Source organism: Melopsittacus undulatus, chromosome 3 (genome assembly GCF_012275295.1).
Source record: "Melopsittacus undulatus isolate bMelUnd1 chromosome 3, bMelUnd1.mat.Z, whole genome shotgun sequence".
In the NCBI taxonomy this organism is placed as follows: Eukaryota; Metazoa; Chordata; class Aves; order Psittaciformes; family Psittaculidae; genus Melopsittacus; species Melopsittacus undulatus.
This window is the reverse complement of record NC_047529.1, coordinates 59,314,146-59,335,373: the sequence shown is the minus strand read 5'-3', so window position 1 is coordinate 59,335,373 and position 21,228 is coordinate 59,314,146. Positions and strand designations below refer to the sequence as shown.

Genomic DNA, 21,228 nt, shown 5'->3' with positions numbered 1-21,228 from the left:
GTCTTTTCCTTTGCTTTTGGACACATTCATTTTCCGTAGGATGACAAGAAACAACAGTCAAATCTTTTAATTGCTCTAGCCTAAAAAGAAACCACAAAAAACCAAAACACTTTTATTTGGCTTTACAAAAGAAGAAAAGCTTTGAGAACTTAGTAGGCAGGTTTGTTGATGAAGTACTTTAAATATGAAGCAGCAAGCATCCTCCTCATGATGCTTTTCATGAGGATATTTATGGGACATCTTTTAATTCTGGAAACAACAGCATGTGGCTGCTGCACTACAATCTTCAGACCAGATTTTCCACTAGCTTACTTCAGTTTTATCGAAACACAATTCAACCAATTTCTGTGGGATTACTACACTGTAAAACTGGAGAATTTCTTTCTCAGTGTTCTTATTGTCATTTATTGCAAAAAAATAGCAAGACTAAACACTACACAAGAGGCAACTTTTCCGCTGGTATTATATACATTGCCCCAGCCGATGACAGTTTACAAGTAAAACACAAGTAAAACACAAGTAGAATGGAAACACTCAAGAGCACTGGTTTCATTTCACCTAGTAATTTGTGTGTGTGTGTGTGTGTGTGTGTGTCCTAGATGCAGGTGATGATGGGGATAATTTCTATAAAATCACAGACCTGTATTACACCTGGCACAAGGCTTGCTTCACCTCAGGAAACGTGCCATGACTTCCTGGGGGCTCCCTTTTGTCACTGACATTATTCTGGTGGACAGAGACCTCATTTCACAACCAGACCCTATCTGATATTGGAGCATCTGTGCCTCAGCACTGCCAAACATGTACATCCTTCCTCATGGGCTAGTCAGAGCCAGTTAAGCCTAGCAAATGTGTTTGTGCACGGCACTTTAGCAATACAGCACACGCAAAACCTGCTAGCTTTCTTCCATAATATTTGCAAATTCCGTAACAGTTGATTATTTATACATTAACCCACAGATTTCATTTCTTCCATCTTATACCCATCCATTGTAGATGTAGTGTTGTTGCCACTTGCTCTGTTAGGCACAAATTAATGCATCAGAGCCATGTAATTTATGCATGCTATTTTGTCAAGTCTGTTTGTATGGAATCTGCTTTGGAAAGGGAGACAAGCTGCTCTCTACTCTGCGGCCAGAGATAGAAATATTTTATTTATTTTTTTTCCTTTTGGTGCCATGGATCAAGGCAACTTCAGAGCAGCTGCCAGCAAATCTTCAGGGTGATAGAAATTGCAATGTTCTGTGGCTTATGCCATTTCAGGTAGAGATGATTTGTATGCATGCAGAAGTATGACACTGATATAACAGAAGAAAACTCCAGGTGATACGGGTATTCAGGGGATGCCATTATCAAGGCAGCCGAAAGACCAAGGACAAAGGACTGGTTTACTAAGTCAAAATATGACTGTGTGTTTCTAGGTTTTAAAACTGAGTGAGGAAACCAAACTGCCTGCCTTTCCCAGGAAGCAGCATTACAAGGCAGACAGCTTGTTCCACTTAAACTCTCCCCACTACAGTAACAGTATTACTTGGGAAATGAAGACACAACATACAGTCTCTTTTCTTAGTGCTTTACAGTTCTCAGGTCAAGTGCTAATACATATTACAGAGCTCTCTCTGGCAAGTATTGTTAGAGCTGTCATTAAAGACCTCCAAAAGTCTTAGCTGCGCAATTGAATGTTTCCAAATCCTCTTATCCCAAACATAACAAATCTCACTGTTGTTAAATCTGATGTTTTGTAAATTTGACACTACTTGGCTTATTGAGGGGGCTGGAGAATGTGTTTTGTGCAATAACACAGAACTCCAGAAAAGGAATCATGCATCTCTGCGGCAAGGGAATAACGCGGCTCTCCGGGAAGGGATTTACGCAGTAGAAAAAGAAAAATCAAAGACTGACTCCAGTACAGTATGAAGATGATTCAAGGATTAAAAGGCACAATAATGCTACCCAATTACAGCTCCACCTGGGTCATGTGCTATGCATAGCAGAAAGTAGCAAGATGGCAGATACCCTGGGTTATTTTAATTAATTTAATCATGTGACTAATTGGTCTCTGCTGGGTTTCTGTGGTAACTGCTTCCTAAGTGCTGATGGGCAATTGTGTTAAATGTAGCTTGGAAACTGCACGTAGGGTGCAGGGCCTTCTAGAGAGCAAAGGGAATTGTACAGCTGTGCAGGGAAGGTGCTCCTGCTGGGGCACTGATTATCTCTGAGCAGAATGTTTACAGCTGTACTGTCCTCTCTGCTCCTCTGCAAGCACGCTTCCCAAAGGAGCACGCTTATTTGCAGAAAACGTGCTAGACTTTCTTCCTCTTGGGCGTGAAAGTAGATTTCCTGTAGGAATATGGGAAGGCACATGTATGCGGCAGAGCACATGCTATTTGGGAACAAAGGCAGAGCAGCTAGAGAGCCGTGCGTGCAAAACTGAAATGACTCTTGCGTGCACAGTGTGAGGCCCTGGAAACCAGAATGTCTTCTTAGCGGTGGCTGCGTTCGAGAGTAAATCCATTACTGAGCCCTGACACAAACAACGTGCGAAACTGTTTTTTTCCAACTGCTCCTGCATCTCTTGTATTATTCATGAAATCCCTAAATCCACACAGGTCACAATTAGCATGGAGTACTGCAAAAAGGCACAGAGCTGCCTTCAAAATTGGCAAACACAAAAATGACTTGTAAAAGTCATTCTTTGCTTCACGGGTTGAATTTCGGATCACCGTGAACAAGAAGTTGTCATCCTGCTGGATCCAAACTTACACCCGCGTCTCCTCACATGATTAATATAACAGTACAAATGGAAAGATGATTAATAATAGCAACCTACATTCCAGTAAGCACAATTGCACATAAGAAATGACTGTTTAATGGGGTGGTAAGTTAAACCCTGTTAAGGGCACAGAGAAAAGAACAACTGAGAAACTCCTCTGTACTATCCACCAAAAAAAAAAAAATCCAAACTAAGAAAACATCCATAAGACAATGCAAGACATGCCGCAAACACAGAACACAACATGGAACAGTAAATGCCATAACCATATCCTAACCTCACCAGTGAAAATGCAGAAACAGGTTAGGAAATGTAGGAAGACATAGCCAGAGAGAGGTTAAAAGTTTGGTGGCTGTATTGCAAAGGCTGGAAAGGTTCCAGTTAAATAAAGCAAGGGAAAGATAAGGCAGAATGGTGAAGGAGGAAAGATGGGCATTACCTCCCTGCCCTGAGCTACTAGAGAACAAAGAACTATCCAGCCTAAGTGTGGGAGGGCTGGGCTTTCTTTTATTTAATATAAATCAGGTTAAATACATTATACAGCTTTATCAGCAAAAAAGCGATAGTTGCAGATGACAAAGTACACAGACAAATACTTAATTCCTCATTTTTTCCTGTTGAAAAGCCACCATTGGCTTGTAGTTTGGGATTCAGTTCTCATCCTACTACTGACATCAGTGGAAATACTGTCCCTGACATCTGCAAGATCAAAATACTGCCTTTGTTCTGAAACTGGTGGTCAGTACCTTATTGCATATTCTGTTCTGCATTTCTAAAGTTGGTCAACCTATGTTCAAGGCCAAAGAAACAAAAAAGCTCAAAATGACCACATTTGTGATTAGGTGTCTTTAGGAAACCAATTTTAGGAAACATCTTACAAACCATGCAATATGCTTTAATATCTCAAGCTGTGTTTGGAGAAGTTAGGCATAGTGATGTTCTGAAACATTACGTTTTGCATTGAAGTGTCCAAATAGAATGAATTATTTTTCTACATGACACTACTTTAAAAACAGCCGTTTCTACATAAGACTGTACACAACCTCACATATTGCTTTAATCCTTTTATAAAAGTCCTCTACACTTTCCATATTTTCAGCAACAGCAAATACTAGAAAATACTGACATTTTTAAAATACTCCAAAAGAGCAGCATGGTGACACTGATAGCTGTATTTTGAATGCTGAAATTTTTTACGAGAGATTTGAGAATGATTGAAAGTGAGAGAAAACATTTTAACGATAATTAAAAACTTTCCTGTCACACTATAGCAAACTTATTGCTTCTCCAGACCCAGAAGGAACTAAATGGAGCTATTACAACTCCTACACTGGGCCAAAATTATAGCTGATGGAAATAGTCCCATTGATTTTAATAAAGCTACGCCTGCTTATACGAGTTACGTATTTGGCCGACCAAATAGGACACGTCAATTTAGATCTGGATTATGTCACAGAGCCCTTCACGCTTGCTATGCCATCCGTGCAACCACTCGGAGTAGGAAGATGGGTCTCGCCATAGTGATCAGCCCATTTGTTCATCTCGTCTGGCAAATTGCTGCTGACAATAGCCAATACCTGAAGGAAGGAGTGAAAAATATCCTATAATCTATGCCATTACAGGATATATCTGGGGCTTACACTGGCAGGCAATATTTCTGATGAATGAGGCTTGGTTTCTATTGCTCTTTTACTCGGCTTACCTATATATTTTGCTAATATTCATCAGTTTTATCACATCTATGCAACTACACTATTTAATTTCAGGCCCAGTTCAACTGCCTCTCCAGACAGAGCAATCCTGTTTAGTTCAGTGGCTTGTGGCTCATGCCTTTAACTATTATTTGTGATAGTTCAGTCTAAAAATGGGCAGTGTAATTCTGGGAAATAAATTTTGAAGCCTGCTGAATACAAGTATGCTATCCTTTCATTTCTGCGGAAGTCAGAGATGGAAAATACACAGAAGATGGTGTATGCATTCTCTCTGCCAGTACCAGCTTTGGTATTTACTAGTGTTTGCTTGTCTCAGCTTAGTCTGTCCCAAGCAAAGCGGATCATTTCAGGCCACAGTTCCAAGTACTAACACATTGAAGTATTATACATTGAAATTGCAAAATATTTTCTTTCCAGCCTTCTCCTCATTTTCTTCGCAGGCTTAACACTTTCATACAGCCCAGAAAGCCAACTGTATTCTGGGCTGCATCAAAAAAAGCGTGACCAGCAGGTCAAAGGAGGTGATCCTGCCCCTCTACTCTGCTCTCATGAAACCTCACTTGGAGTATTGTGTTCAGTTCTGGTGTCCTCAGCATAAAAAGGACATGGAACTGTTGGAACAAGTCCAGAGGAGGGCCATGAGGATGATCAGGGGACTGAAGCACCTCCCATATGAAGATAGACTGAGAAAGTTGGGGCTGTTCAGCCTGGAGAAGAGAAGGCTGCATGGAGACCTCATAGCAGCCTTCCAGTATCTGAAGGGGACCTACAGGGATGCTGGGGAGGGACTATTCATTAGGGACCGTAGTGATAGGACAAGGGGTAACGGGTTGAAACTTAAACAGCAGAGGTTTAGATTGGATATAAGGAAGAAATTCTTTACTGTTAGGGTGGTGCGGTACTGGAATGGGTTGCCCAGGGAGGTTGTGAATGCTCCATCCCTGGCAGTGTTCAAGTTGGACGAAGCTTTGGGTGATATGGTTTAGTGTGAGGTGTCCCTGCCCATGGCAGGGGGGTTGGAACTAGATGATCTTAAGTCCTTTCCAACCCTAACTATTCTATGATTCTATATTCCCTAAATCATCTTTGTCTCTGCTCAGCCCCTAACCATGCCCATCCAAACTCCCTCCAGATCCTGCCACTCCTTGCTCTATCCATGTTTCAGCAACCACCCCAGAATCCTCTTCAACATCCCCACACTCCTGACTATGGGTATGGCCATTTAACTGCATTGCACAGTCCAACTTATTGTCCCTTACCTATCCTAACCTTGAGCCTGTTGCCCAGCTTCACTCATTCCACTAAGATTTTTTTTCCAGGTTGTTTGCTCATTTCCCTTAGACATATTAACTCACTTTTGTCACAGTACAGGTAATTTACCGGGTTTGGGGTTTCCTCATTATTTCTAATTCCTCCAGAGAATTATCTTCCATCCTGTCTGGTATCTGCAGCTCCTCCTAGTTTAGTATCATCTGCAGAGCTTGTGAACTTGCTCTCTGTTCTCTCCTGAAGACCATCAATGAAACATGAAACAAGACGAACCTCACAAAAGTCCCTCTGGCACTCTCTATCCACAACCTGATATGCTGCTCTTTATCACCACCCTTTATTTCTTGAGCCTGTTTTCAGGCCACTTGACAGTGTTCATATCCAAAGTAATTTGAATTAATCTGAGGGTAAGATTTCATGAGATGCTATTTCAAGTGCTTTACTAAATTCCAAATCCATTAGAACTTCTAATTTGCCTCCCTCAGCTGATTTCCATGTGTGTGTGTACATACTAGCTCTGTTTGCTTGGCAAAATGTCCGTAGTCCTGTTACTCCTCGTCCATATGGTAGAACTGCAGAAAATGGGGATTTGGTTGAGTGGGTTTGTGCATAGAATTATTTGCTTTTTGTTAAAAAATTCAACATTTTTTCTGAAAACAATTTTTTCTATAGCAAATTCAATTAAAAACTTTCATAGCTCATACGAAAACATTCCTCAGCATTATGAAGTAATTTCAGTATTGGCAGTAAACTCAGGTCCTTTGGAATGCAATCAGGTTCTTATTTAAATGTCCAACATCATATGAAAACATGGACCAAACTGTGTTGCTGTGCCAAAATGCATTCATTGTTTCCATGGAGGTCATCAAACTAACCATAGACATCAACAGATCAAAACCAACAAACTTTATCCAGCAAACTGTGATCCTGAGTTCAAATAAACTATGTTCACTTAAATATCTTTGTCTAAAAGCTGCTATGTATAAAAATTGTATCCTAGCTGTTCTTTACAATGCTATAACCTGTCAGGTCATGCCTAACTGAAAGTTACTTTATTCTGCCATTAAGCAAATTAAATAAAAATTACTTAGGAACTCTCGGCTTCGTTTCCTATGCTCGAGAAGAAAGCAACTTTCTTATCTCTTTTTTTTTTTTTTAAGTCTAAGCACCATACAAATGAATTCCAAATTTTCAGGAACAGTTGCTGGTTTTAATGATATATTGCAGATCCTTGTCAATATCTCTGCTGCTTCACACTTTTATTTCCTTAGGAACACTCAGCTGAGTACCATCTGCTCCTGGCGATTTACTGCTCTCGAGCTGCTGAAGTTGCTCTATAACTTCCTCCTAAGAGACTTCAATTTCTGCTGTAAGGCAACACTCTTGATTTCTTGTGAAAAGTGTCCTTGGGACAGGAATCTCCTCATCATCCTCTATGGCAAAGATGAAAAGAAGAAGAAAATTTAATTCCATTTTTCCTCTGTTCTGCTTTTTTGGAAAGGACCACGGTCACTGCTGCTTGGCCTATAGGTGTGCATGTGGCTTTTTGTTTTCTACAGTCTTGTACATATGCCTTTCAGATAATTTATTTGTCCTTTTATTCCTGCACTTTATCCCAGGGATCTCTGGTTGATCACATTTTCCCTTTTTTTATTTTCTTTTTTTTAAGAATTATGGTTTCTTTTAAAAAACAAAACATTTGCTATGTTGAGACAGCGCTGGAGTTTCCATAGTTTAACAACTGCACTTCCAATTCAGAAAAAAATGTTTTTTTCTCTCTTGCTGTGTGAAAACCCACAGAAACAATAAGAAACCAGACGGCATACAAAGTAATGAAACTGCCCATACATGATGTACAGGCAAACATGCACAGAGCCTGATCTGGAGTAAATTACAAGCAATGGGACATCACCCACTGACACAAATGGAATCTGGACTGGGCCCAAAGGAAGCACACCAAAAAGCAGAGAGAGGTTTTTGTCTCATCCTTCAGTTACAGTAATCATAGGTGTTGTTGCTAACTGTTGTAGGTAACAAATTTTCCAATGAAAGTGTGATTTTTAAGTTGACAGTGTCCCTTTAAGCTTATGTACTTCCTCACTTAACTATGCCAGATTTACTCTCCCCTTTCTACTTTTTCCTTGCTCAGAGGTATACGTACCATCTGTGCATCTAATATGGTGTTCTTAAATAGCCTCCAGAGTGATTCAATGCTCCTTTTTTCCCCCTTTTTTAAACTTTCCCTTGGTTAACCCTTTTCCTTGGTATTTTAGAGATTTCTCTTTCAGAGCTCCTGGTCCTTCCTTTAGGACAAAGTTAACATCCTCTGCCACAGAAGTTGGGAGTACAGCTCCCTGTTCTTTCAATGCCTGAGCATTAGATGAAACTCAGTGGGGAGTTGCATTATCAAGGCATTGATACTGATAAATTGCTTCTGCAAATGGAGGCATGAGACTGAACCATTTGACAATGGCCAAAATTAACCATTATTACTATTACACCATGAAATTATTCAAACCTACCTCCTCATCAATATCTAAATGTCAGTATTCTTTTTAAATCTCTCAATTTTGCTTTTAAGACTTACATTTAGTTCTACGAGCTCACTTCCACCTGATTTAGCACTGTGCACGATGACTGTGAAAGCCTGGGCGCTATATTAAAAATAATAAGAGTAACTGAGACTGAGCTGTTTGATTTCTAACTCAAAAGGTCTCCCTTTTCATTTGACAGTTCAAATTTCAGGGGAAGGGAGGGCAATAGTCATATGGGACACAGCACTGCTGCGTCCATCTCTGCTATACAGGGAAAATTACTGCATTCAGCCATTGGGGAAGTTGAGTCCTTGACGGGTCTCACACACACCCCAGTAAAGCTGTGCTGAGCTACCATTCCCCACTAGAGATCCTTCTTCTCATAAAGTCCAGGTAAAAGCCACAGGGATGCTCTGCTCTGCTTCTGAAGTAAATGGACAGCAACGAAGCCGTATCTCTCCTTGCCAGCCAAAGGAGCTGGTGCTTGTCTAAGCATCTCCACAAGCCCTTCATGCAACAGAGGCAGTCTGGCCTCCTGCTTCTTAGGCAGGAGATTAAATAAACCAAAGCCTGAAGACACACACATCCTCCCACCTCCAAAACCATCAGCTACTTTATGACTGTTTCTAAAAATTAATAAACAGATGAGTACATTTATTTTAGATACCAAATTGCATCCATGCCTACAACTTGCAACATATGTTTACTTTCAGCCCAATTTAAACTCAAATAGGCGAGTTGCAATGCTTGGTTTTTTGACAGAATGCAGCCTGCCACTAAACTTAGCTGGCCACGGCCTTTTATCATTGCAGAAACAATTTTCTTTGGGAAAGATATTTCACATTTTCAGACTTCTGCTCTATAAAACCCACCTCTTTCTTCCAGCAAGTTTAACACTTGCTCATCGAGCATGGTGTGATATATAGGAGAAACTGACTTTAACTAACAATTCCCAGTAGTAGATTTCCCCGTTCATTGGCAGCTTGTAAGTTATATCCACTTGGCCTCTCCTGGCCTCATTTAGACTCATGAGGCCAGATTCAAGGTTAATGTGCGTAAGAGTTTCTTCAGTCTTCCCATAAACCAGCACACACTTGCAAAGAAACCTAAAAGGGATTAAACTTTCCAACCTAGAAGGGGCCAAGAGATACACGATATGATTTTACTACTGTGGTCTGACTCAGTTTCATCCCTGAATTTTTTCCCAAGATTTCTATGTGTGATGGAGGGGGAAGATGGGAGAGTAAGAGAGGAATCAAATGCAGACTGTCATCTGACAAGAAATGTTGCAACTCCACTGAACCGCCATCTCACCTGCACAAATTACTTTGCCACTACTGAAATGTCACACCAATGTGATAGTGTTCTCCTGAGAAACTTTAGGACTAGACATAATTTCCACCTCCAGCTAGGTCCCTCAGATTTTCTACCACTGCCCACCATGGTCCCCTGCCTGGGCAGGATTTCATCCTATTAAACTACATGGTTAATTGCTATATTCCATGCATCCTTTGAGGAGTGTGTATGGAAGGTGCCATTCATAACACTGCTCCTAATCCAAACATATTTTTGAAAACCATATTTGCTTAATTTTGGTTTTTAAATAAAAATATATAGTGAAAAAAAAACCTCAAGCTCCTTTTTCAATATTTCCCTAAGTTAATGAGCTGACTGAGAAGTGAACAGATGCATTAAGGCAATAATTTATTCAAATGTCATGATATTTTTGAGCAAACGTATTATTTAATATGCATTTCATTATTTGCCCAGCTCGTATTAGTATTTATGTTTGATGTGTTCGTTAAAAAAGGGAAAAGTGGCACCAAGTATAATGTGTGCAAATTAGATTCACTTTGGAGATTTACCCTAAGTTTTCATCAGAATAAAGACTGTTCTCGATGCTCATTCTGTGTTGATCATGTGGAAATAAAGCTTGAAGATGCATAATTTCACACAAGGCCAAGGCAATGTGGGCTAATCTAATGTAACCTGAACCAAGACATGGAATATAGGGAAGAGCAGTATTTTATTGAGTGATAGCCTAGCTTACATAGGTTGGAGCCATAACAATTCAGAGGTTAAGTAAATACCCATGTGTTAACTGCTTATTTTCTGAACACATCATTGTTACGCATTTAAAGTCTTTAAGCAAACATCCCTTGCTGATGTAAAAATGTCCTGGATATAGATCATGAAGCCTATGTTGCCTAACTCTTTAACAGAGCAAAATGTTTCCCTTCAAAAATGCTTCCTAAATGATTTAAGACTTCAGTAGAGGACCTTAGCAACCTCCAGAAAAACAGCTACTGGCCATCTTTCTTCCTCAGTCACTCTGCTAGGCAGCAACTTCTTTGACTTCTCCTGTATCAGTGTGTTGTAACATCTATTTAAATCCAAATCATTGCTCTAAACTGCTTACACCCAGAGTGCAAAAACCTTAAAAGCCTTTCTAGTCAAGCTGTAATGCAATTAGTGGTGTTTTGTTGTAGTATTTGTGTGTAAACAAAATCTACTTCTGTCGAGATGTAATCTCTGAAGCTGTCCAGAACTGATGCGAGGGCACCTTGTGTGAACTGCTTGCTTCACTGGAATCAAATGCCTGCTGTCCAGGAGGCAGCAGGTTCTCAAGCTGTAATTAGCATATTCATCTTGATATAACCAAAGTAGCCAGAATGCAATACGACTGATGTAATGTGACATGGTGGTTAAAATTAAAAGTGAACACGCCTTTTAATTGGATTGGATACCTTCTAGTAATTCAGACAATGGGAATTTGATTCAAATTTATAATATTAAATGGCAGCAGATGGACAGTAAAATGTCCATCGAGTTTGCAAACTGACAAGCACGCTAGGTTTGCCAGATCCCTTCATTAAGTCATTGGTGGCATCAGTCAGGTGCTGATGCACTTCATTGTTAGCAATGTTAATATGCTTTGCTTTGCTGTGGGTGAGTAGTGAGGATATTCTGACTGATTGTCTCAGCAGATTAATTTGGAATTTCATATGCATCTTCTAATCATGAAAAATCCTAGCTCTAGTTTAGGGAAGGAGTTTTATGAGATTTCAGGGGTTTAGCATCCAGTAAGCAAAAAGGCCAGCTGATGACGGCTAGACAATGATGCCAACTCTTCTCCTTTTCGACTGATGCCACCCACCTCTTTTCACAGCTCAGGATTCGCTTGAGATATCAGTGTCTGGTCCTCATTCTTGGTCACTGCCTGCAACCTTCTACCCTCCACAAACTTTAAACATCCTCTGAGGGAGGATATTTTCCTTTTCCCTCCTTCTCCAAGTAGCTCCTCAAAGAAGTTTGCAAATGTGTCCCACACTTGAACTATGTCCTCTGCAGACTCTGCCTCTCACCTGCATTCACTTATCAGCATTCATTTATATCTCAACACAGAAATCTTAGCTATGGAGATGTTTGTTATCTTTTCCCCATCTACCTTCAAGCGTCTGCAAGAAACCTTATTAATTGGGTGCTGTGGCAAATACACACATGCACACACACACACACACACACACACATACAGATGTGCACATACAAAAGCATACATAAATACACATGCACACATTCTGTTCAAACCCACAGCAGAAGCAGCAACTTTGTGAACCATTTATTAAATCCTGCTTCTCTACAGCTGCACAGAACCAAATACAGACAATTTTATGCAAACCAGGTAGGACACAGGCTGTACACTGACCTTTCTGAACATTTAATTAATGCAATTTAAATCTCTGGGAGAAACAGGCTTTCTATTCAGAGCCCCATGTGTTTCAAAACTTATTATGGAAAAGGAGTCTATAGGAAGATGTAACAGTCAAGTCTTTTTTTTTTTTTGGGAGCATTATTTGCACCAAGCTGCTTTAAGCAATTTTCCAAACTTACATGAATGATGATAATTTTTCAAATTAAATTTTGCAGGTGCATAAGTAACAGAAAAAAGTAACATTTTTTTTTTCCCATTACTCATTGACTTAACAGAGAGATTGTTAAGTGTTTCTTATACACTGTTAGGCTACATGGTTAAGCTTGAAATCAAAAGAACATTTTCTGACAATACTCGGTGTTAATTTTTGGGGAATGATAGCTTCTGTTTACTCCCAGGCTTTAGTATGTGTTTGTATATACATGTCCATATTAATCATGCTGTGATATACATTAATTAACCAAAAAGCTACTCAGGCAGGAGTACTATGGCTTTATGATGTTCTGTGCATTTTATCATCTTTAAATATAATTTGAAAACATAAGGAGTTGTCTAATGCAACAGAACTCATGACTAAATAAACACATTCAACTTCTTACAGCCCTATCTGATTGTTCACTTTCATTCTTACTACACAGATAAGATAGAAGAACATAAAACACACTGCCTGTCTGTGCTACAGACTCACACACAGTGCTGCTCATCACTGTCCTGTATGGGGAGGAAAGAGCCATCACTATTTACATTTTTATGCTGCTAAACAGCAGTTTACTTTTAATTTTTGATTTATGCCTTTTTTTTATTATGATAAATGAAATTTGACTGCACTGTAAACAAAAATATCTATCAACTTTTTTCCTGATTGGGAGGCAATGTGGAACAGGAACAAGGTCAAGTATAACATACAGGCTGATAACCTTGCAGTCACTTTGTCTCTTGAAGTCTTAGTCAAATCAAGTAAATTATGCTTTAATAGATCTGTGAAGTGAGCCTATGACCCCTATGAATTCAGTCCTCATTCCAGGTTTGGCTATTTGGCCATAATAAATTTGTTTTCTGACCCACCGAGTCAATAAACTTAATTTCAAAATTAATCTTTTCAAGGCTTCAAACTCACTGGATCCAATTACGAATCAAATCATTCCCTCTAAATTTAATATTCTAAAACTTGGTGGTCTAGCGCTTTTTGCCCTTATGTGCCTCTTAAGTGCTTAACTTTTTATTAGATGGCCTATAAAATTAAGTTTCTAAGGAAGGAAGCATCAGAACAGTTCCAAATCTTAAATCTTCAATTACAAACATTAGTACAAAATGTTCCCTTTTCCTGCAACTCTTCCTTTTAATTGGTATTATTATGATGCACAAGAGGTTATCATTATATAGAAAGAACATGAATGCAGATTTGGGTTATTTTGGTTGGGGGGATAGTTTGGGGGGGTACTTCACTTTTTGCCTAATGGGGTAAAACCCCTCTAGTTTTTTTTAAATTTATTTATGGTAATTTAGGTAAAATTACACTTTGTGGGGAGACCCCCTATCATTTCAAGGCCATTGAATTCAGCTTCTATTCTTGCAAGGCATGGCTGCTAAGACAGATCATTTAAAATGATCATGACTGAAAAAGACCTGTGGCAAAACTTGTATTTCTTACGAGAAGAGCAACTTCCAATCACACAAGTCTTTTTCCTTACAAACTCCCCATCCCCATGAAGCTGCAGAGGATTCTCTGCGTCCTCTTCATATGGATGCAGAGGATACAGGGACACAACATCTGGAGCACAAAGAGACACAACTCTGCTGGGACAAGAGGCAGGAAGGACTGTTGTGCACCTCCAACTAAACTGCTTAGGTTCAAACACTCCCAAGGTCAGCAAGGTACAATCTCATTTCACTGCACTGGCATTTTTGCTAAACCTACCGCGAGGAAGGAATTGGAGGTTGGAAGAAGTCAGTACCCAGCTAACTCAGGGCTTTGTGGAGCACTTCTGTTGCTCTCTGGGGGCACTTCAAGGTGGTCTCATGCTAAGCCTTCTTCCAGCTGGGAATCTGTGGGCATTGCATCACTTCAGTGTGCATTTGCCCTGTGTATGGGAGAGTATTTTGTTATTAGGATGATGACAAAAGTCCTAATTCTGAACACAGCAACTGTTCAGGGATGGATAATTTGCAGCATCACTTAGCGCTGTTTTGAGACACTAGTGATGACTTTCCTTTACTGTTTAAACAGCCATATCATTTTAAGCAAGCGCTTATTACAGCACTTCTTATCCAGGGGAGGGAGGGAAGACGGCTTAACACAATCCATTAGGAAATTCAAGCCTTAAATGAAGTGACCACAAAGTCCTATCAGCTCCCAGAAATGCAGCAGCTGTACATATTTAGCGTAATACTACCCTATATTGTGGCAGATCCGCTGTTTAAAACATACATAAGGCAGGTGAACGTGACTATTTTACTCCTCTGTTTGAAAAATGAGAAAGTGTAGAGCAGCATGACTTCTCAAATACATAAATAAGCATTAGACTCATGGAGAAGACAGGTACCCTGTTGGACTAGTAATAACGGATTAAAGGTCAGCAGTTAAATCTGAAACTATTGCAGCCCTGTTCCTTTGATCTTGTTCCTCAAGACTCTGCTATATTACTAACAGGTGAAGTGCAAAACAAGAAGAGGGTCTGCTGAGTTCTACTGCACTTGTCTTAGTTTAATGGCAGCATTTCCTAAATACTCATCTAAGGCCATGACTACACATGCAAGGGGCAGCTCCAGATTTCCCCTGCTGGGTCAGATCCTGTGCAATTCCAGACTCTGCAGAGCACAAAGAGGAAGAAAATTTGACTCACTGGCTTAGCTTTGAAGCAGAGCCAATTCAGCAACCAACATGTTATGAATTATATGTTATTTCACCATGTTTTGCCAAGTCCTCCCATATGACATTTTAATTTGCAACCTCTTAAGTGAAGAATAGGACACTCCACTGGGATATGATGGTTTATGAAAAGACTAGGAATATCTATTGTTATTTAGATACATACAAAATAATGAATACAGTGAGCTTTCTGAATGGAAACATTCAGTATCTTTTAGCTTCTAGAAGAAGTGAGCAGAGGTGTAGGAAAAGGAACCAGGGGGACTGAGATGCTCTAATTCATCCTTTCCCAAAATATATGGACAAGGAGGTCCCAAACAAAGCACATAGGTAATAAACAGTAAGTTAGGTAAAAGCGGACTTTTTCAAATATTGCCAGACTGATTACATTCATGGCCATAAACTAGTACTCAATCCTACCATTCACAGGTTATTAGAAGACTGAAACATGCCGATGTATTATGTTAACATGTATTTATTTTCATTTAGTAGGGATCTAAACTTCCTCTGTCAGGATCTAAGCTGTAGATGAAAGAGAATCCACCATGAATTGGTACAGGCTGGGGGGAGAAACGATACAGACTTAGGGGTGTTGGTCAATGAGAAAACGAATATGAGCCAGCTTCAGTGTGTGCTCGCAGCCCAGAAAGCCAACCGTATCCTGGGCTGCATCAAAAGGAGTGTGACCAGCAGGTCGAAGGAGGTGATCCTGCCCCTCTACTCTGTTCTTGTGAGACTTCACTTGTGACTAAAAGTCACAGGAGCATCAGCAGATGGTCACCTGGATCCTGTCAACCCAGAGTGTCTTACACATTGTAAGGATGTTGAACTGCACGTGCATAAATGTGCATGTGCGTACATACACATACATCCATGGGAACTTATTTTCAAATGAGGAGCATCTAAGGAGCATGAATATCCATTCCTCCCCTACACTTTTTTCCTAGAGAAAAAAGGACACAAACGCCACTTCTCACAGAAGACTCGTGACTTTAGCTTGCCTGTCTGCACCAGTAGACATTATGAGCTTGATTCTCCAAGACTGCCACTAAAATTCCACTCTGCTGATTTTTGCAACCTAATTCTTCAGGCTTTTTTTTTTGTTTTGGTTTATTATTTTTTTAAAGGATTATGTGACCCAATTTTATTAAGGGTAATTTGCTATAACAATGCATCTTGAATCTAGGATCCATAGGTACTTATCTGCCATTACCACGAATGTAAAACACCAGATTTGATCACCTGAATTCAGTTTGAACTTGAGAGGCTTTGAATGTTCTGAAGCATTAGGGGAAATGGCGTCATTTAGAAATCCAAAGTGTAAAGGGTTTTATGAGTAATAAACATATCTAAGTCAATAAAGGCTATACAAAGACTCATGCTATTAAGCACCAAAAGGACATAGCTACTTTTTCAACGACTAAAAATGCTGGAGTGTTCCTTCGTTATTTTTCTTTAACTGACACATCACACATTCTGCTGCAGAAAAACAGCTGCTGAAGTAACCTAGAGGGCATTTTCAGGCACTGTACTTCAGTGATTACAGCAATTTTTGTAGACATTCAATATTAGGATTGCATTCTAATTTTAGACAGAGTTAAATTTAAATTGAGTAGGAGGGGTTTTTTATGCTACTTTAGATGTTCTAACATTGCTTACCCCAAACTCAAAACTGTATAGCATCTGAATTTTGCAGCAATGATAATTTATTAATAATGATACTTTTTAAAACAAAGAAGCTAGACCTCACAAGCTACAGTGAAAAGATGCCTGCTGTTGTGATGGTACCCACTGGCCATGATCCCAACACCATGGAATTTAGTGACACTGTCATATTTAAACCCTCCTCTACTCTATTTTCATGATACCTCATTTTCATTGTGTATATCTAGCAAGTATCCTGAGACTTGGAGCCCAAATCGGGTCTCTTATGTTGATGCTTATTAGTATTTAAATCCCCTGACTCTCACAAAACCCAAACACTGAGCTGAAGGAAACTGAAAGAAACAAGGTTAGTAAAGGACTGACAGTCCAACAGACAATACAGATGGAAAGTGGAGTGACTAGGTGAAACAGAGAAACAAAAGAAAAGAGCTTCTATTAGATGCCAAATGAGACCCAGGCTGGGCCTCATTAAAGCTATGTCTATGTAGGTTACATCTTTCCTTATTTCTCTTACCTTGTTTCTCTTGAAATATGCTCTTCGGCAAGCTGCAAAGCACTTCTCGCTGCAGAAGCATTTCACTTCACTTCCCATACTCAGGGAATAGCGCTTGATTCCAACTTTCTGGCACCAGGCACACATTATTTGTACATTTGACACATCATCTTCTACAACAAAAATATAAGAACAATGTTTACATGAGAGGCAAACACCTTCCTCAGACATCTGCACACTTACTCTTAGCTACAACCAGCACCGGCTCATCTTATTTCTAACTTCCTCACTGTTTGACAGCTGAACTGTGCATGCCTGTGATCACCAGGTTCATCCTCAGGCAGTCAGTGACCTGTACCAGCCAGGCTCAACAGACTGGCAAAGCTTCTAAGATGGCTGGAAAAAATTATCAGCTTAAAAAAAAAATGGTGCATTGCTGACAAGCTCTGGAAATCTCAAGAGCTTTTAGCGTGTTTCAGAGTACACAACTCTTCATTAAATGAGTAACCAAGACTAGAGGCTCAATGAGTATTGCTGCTTTGTTCTTGTTACTTGCAGTCTGCGGTAGTGAGCCCTTGAGATGTTCTGCTCAGTAAGCTGGTGACAAAACACACCCAAGAGGTACTGCACCAAGGCAAGTCTCTAACATAAGGCCTTTTCTAAGTAAGAAGGAACATGAAACGCCCCGTTTCTGTGTTGCTTCAAAATAATGACTAGTGTATAAAACAGGGAGCTTTTGTGTGAATACTACAGTCACAGAAACAGACTCGAGCAAGAAGGAAGATGCAGCACTGTGGTAAAGCCTGCTGGGTTACTTCCCAGTCATAGCACTCATTGGTCAAATTTTAATCAGGCAGAGCTCCTGAACCTCTTTCTAGCTCTTCTCCAATGTGCGTTACAAATGTGGCATCTATGCCTTCTGCCATGTAAAAAAACCAGCCCAGGGCTTATTACTAAAGTGCTAACAATATCCTTGTGTGATCATCATTCCCTCCCCAGCTTCACAGACGGGGCAATGAATAGTTAAGCCTCCTAAACAGATCAAGACAGTAAGTTAGCAGGAATCTTCCTGACTTAAAACTCAGAATTCTCCAGTTCTCATGTCCAGTCTATGATACAGTTGACCTTTCAGTTACAGACAGCAGCCATTGTCTAACTTCTGTTAAAAAAAAAGTAATCCCTGGAGTCTAATTGTTAAAGCAGTTCCTGGTCCATGAGCTGTGGAGAATTCATAGCTCAGGGAGTCTGTCATGCAGCCATCCCATTTCCCTATAAAGGATTTGTTTTTGAAGCTACGCTGTCATCATTCTGTAAAATTATTGGCAAACTGATTTTTAGCAGAGTGATTTGGCTCTTTTCCCCAGCTATCATAACTCAGAACTACGTGCTGCATTTTATTCACCTTAACGGAATAAATATTGCCAGTTTAATAACTTTTTTCCTTCCACAAATTGTATTATGATTTATAGCTACAAGTAAAATTGTACAATGCAAAATAATAACCTTTTAGTTTTAATCAGACTGTCTACCTTTAAAAATATATTTAAGGCTAAGTTATAACACAGATTTGTGTTTAATGTATTTTATCACTTACCCTTTAGAGTAGGATTTGCCAATATTATAAATGCTTTCATATACTGAACATCAAGGGAAATCAAAACAATTTGGCCAAAATTATCATTAGCCACCTATAAGGTCAAGAAGCCTGCCCTTGGGCTGGCTGCAACCTCAGCCAGGCACAGAAGAGCACAAAGTGCTGTTACAGTGGTGTTGCAAAGTGTCATCACTGCTTTCTCTGTGGACAAGCCCTGGCCAGGATTCTAACTACTCCAGCACAGCCCAAGAGCTCTTCCCCCCATTTTCACCCTGAGCCATTTGAAGTACTAAGCTTTTACAAAGGTGCACTGATTCAGCTACTTCTGCACCATAATAAACCAATTCCTTACAGACTGAACTTGCCCCTTTGAATGTATAAGGACAACAGAAGATGCTGTGAACCAAAGCAAACAGACTGCAACCTCTTGTTTCAGATAACAGCAACATATATTCTCCTGCCGATAAGAAGTATTTTATCTCTGGGAAAACAGAAGATTTGTGACCAGTGATACCTTTCTAATAGGCTTCACTTCTGGTGCAAGTAACTGACATAAAATAAAAAAAAAAAAAAAGGAAATTACAGAGCTGAAAGAGATTTCACTGGCACAGTACATGCTACAGTCAGTCTTTCTGAAGCAGGTTGGCTCATCCGGGGCAATTTTTAAGAAGCACACAGCTCCACCACTGGGATTCTCAGGGGCTTTGATGAAGGGCTTTATTGGGGAACCCCCTCAGCTATCATTCAACTGCTGTTCACTGACACACATGAACTTCTCCCACGGGTGATAAGAAAGACCACACAACTGTTCATTTTCAATTACACAGCATTCCAGTTGCAGCAACAGCTGTTTACATGGAAAAGCCGCATTACACACTTCACTACAGGAGGTTATGCAGGACAGTAAGGCTCAATCCACCACCTTCTACTAAAGGCTTCCTCTGAGATAGACGGAGGAGAGGAAGAGGCACTTACTCTGTCGAGTTGTTGTCTTACCATGCCCTGACCAGTAGAACGTCACCACCACCTCAAGAGGAATCCTTTGAAGCAGCATTGCTTCACTTGTGGTCCATGGATCTGACAGTCAATAAAACAGCAGAAAATGGTCTACAAACTGCTACTTCCAGCCACTGTCCGCACTTCCAGGAACAGACAGCTGATATCCAGGAGGCATTATCAATACTAATGAAAACGTTCATCATTTTGAAAGAAGGGAGTGTGCCTAAATACAAAGAATTCTAATTATTTCTCTCTTTTACTCCCTTCTCCCCCCAGTCATCAAAGAATGGTCACAATATAATCCTTATGATAGTAGCAGCAATAATAAAACTAGATGTCTCTTCCATTTAATAGACTAAGGAACACTGCTACAAAAGGATTAGCTGAGTATGGCAACGTAAAGCAGTCAGGAAACAGTACTTCTGAAGGCAGTTTGTAGCATATGTTGCCTGAAACGGTGCACTAATATGTCACTTTTTTTAAGTCGTCTTTGCTCCATCATGCATAGGTTTGCCCAAGTCAATTTCTGAAGCAACTCTTTTAACTTCTTGCAATGCAGTTCATCAGGTGAAAAAAAGAAAACATCCAGTGCCACATGACTAATTCTCTAATGACCATCAACAAGAGCCCTGTGCAGCCTAGTGGGAGGAAGACTGGCTCTAAAATCAAATCCTTTCTTCAGCTTCAAGTGAAGCTAAGAACAGCAGGGAAAAGGACCCATTCTTGGTACCTGGGATAGGTACAAAGCCATGTCCTATGGGCTTGGATGACAGCTGGGGACAATGATAAAGGTCCAGACCTGATCGTGTGCTTTCCATCTTGACACTGGTTGCAGTAGAGGTCTGAGCAGATGTTGTGAAAGTAACTAATAGGGATGTTTCATTACAGTGTATTAAGCTTAGTGACTGAAAAAGAGGACTGCAACATTAACGGAAAAGTAATAGTCCATGTATTTCTACCATTACAGTCCACATCAGTGGGAAGCAGTAACTTAAACTTCAAAACATTAAGACTGTGTGAAATAAGAAAAGCCAAAATCTCGTGCCTTAATTGCTGTCTTTTGCTAAACTCAAATTAGAATAATCTGAAACTAGAAATTCGTATCTTTCATTCAAGATGCTCACTTCTTCACAGACCTGTTTTGAGACCAAAGTCTTAAAAAATTACCACACTTTTGCCCTTCTTCCATGAAAACGTATCAAATCCCCATTCCTAGAACACTCAGCAAGAAGAACCTGCTGCGATAAGAACATTGGATGCGGGGAATTTCAAATCTGGAAGTTTGAGACTGCTTAAGTGAAAACAGTCTTGAATTCTTATTCTCATCTTTTTCTGACTAGGTCTGCCCTGAGACAGCTTCTCTACGGTAACTACATCAGTATACTATGCCTGAAATGTTCTCCTTTGCTCACAGACAAACTTGTGCTGGTAGTCTGGCTCAGCATATCTGCTTGAGTAACATGAGCTCATCCTGACTGCATGCCTACGTCTATCATGTGAGCTCTCGCCAGAGCAGCTCTTCTGATAAAGATCATTCCCCATCACTTTTAGGACTCATGTAAGTAGGCTGACACATGTTTGTAAAGTACAAAAATAACATTTTCAAAT

General features: G+C 40.0%; 1 protein-coding gene across 2 annotated transcripts in view; it reads right to left on the bottom strand.

Annotated features, from left to right (window-relative positions):
- SOBP (sine oculis binding protein homolog) overlaps positions 1-21,228 on the bottom strand; it is a 120,535-nt gene that overhangs the window by 78,729 nt on the left and 20,578 nt on the right. For both annotated transcript variants that reach the window (XM_005154671.4, XM_034061143.1), the window contains exon 4: positions 17,049-17,200. In XM_005154671.4, the coding sequence (XP_005154728.4) occupies positions 17,049-17,200 (152 nt within the window). The remainder of the gene's footprint in view (positions 1-17,048; positions 17,201-21,228) is intronic.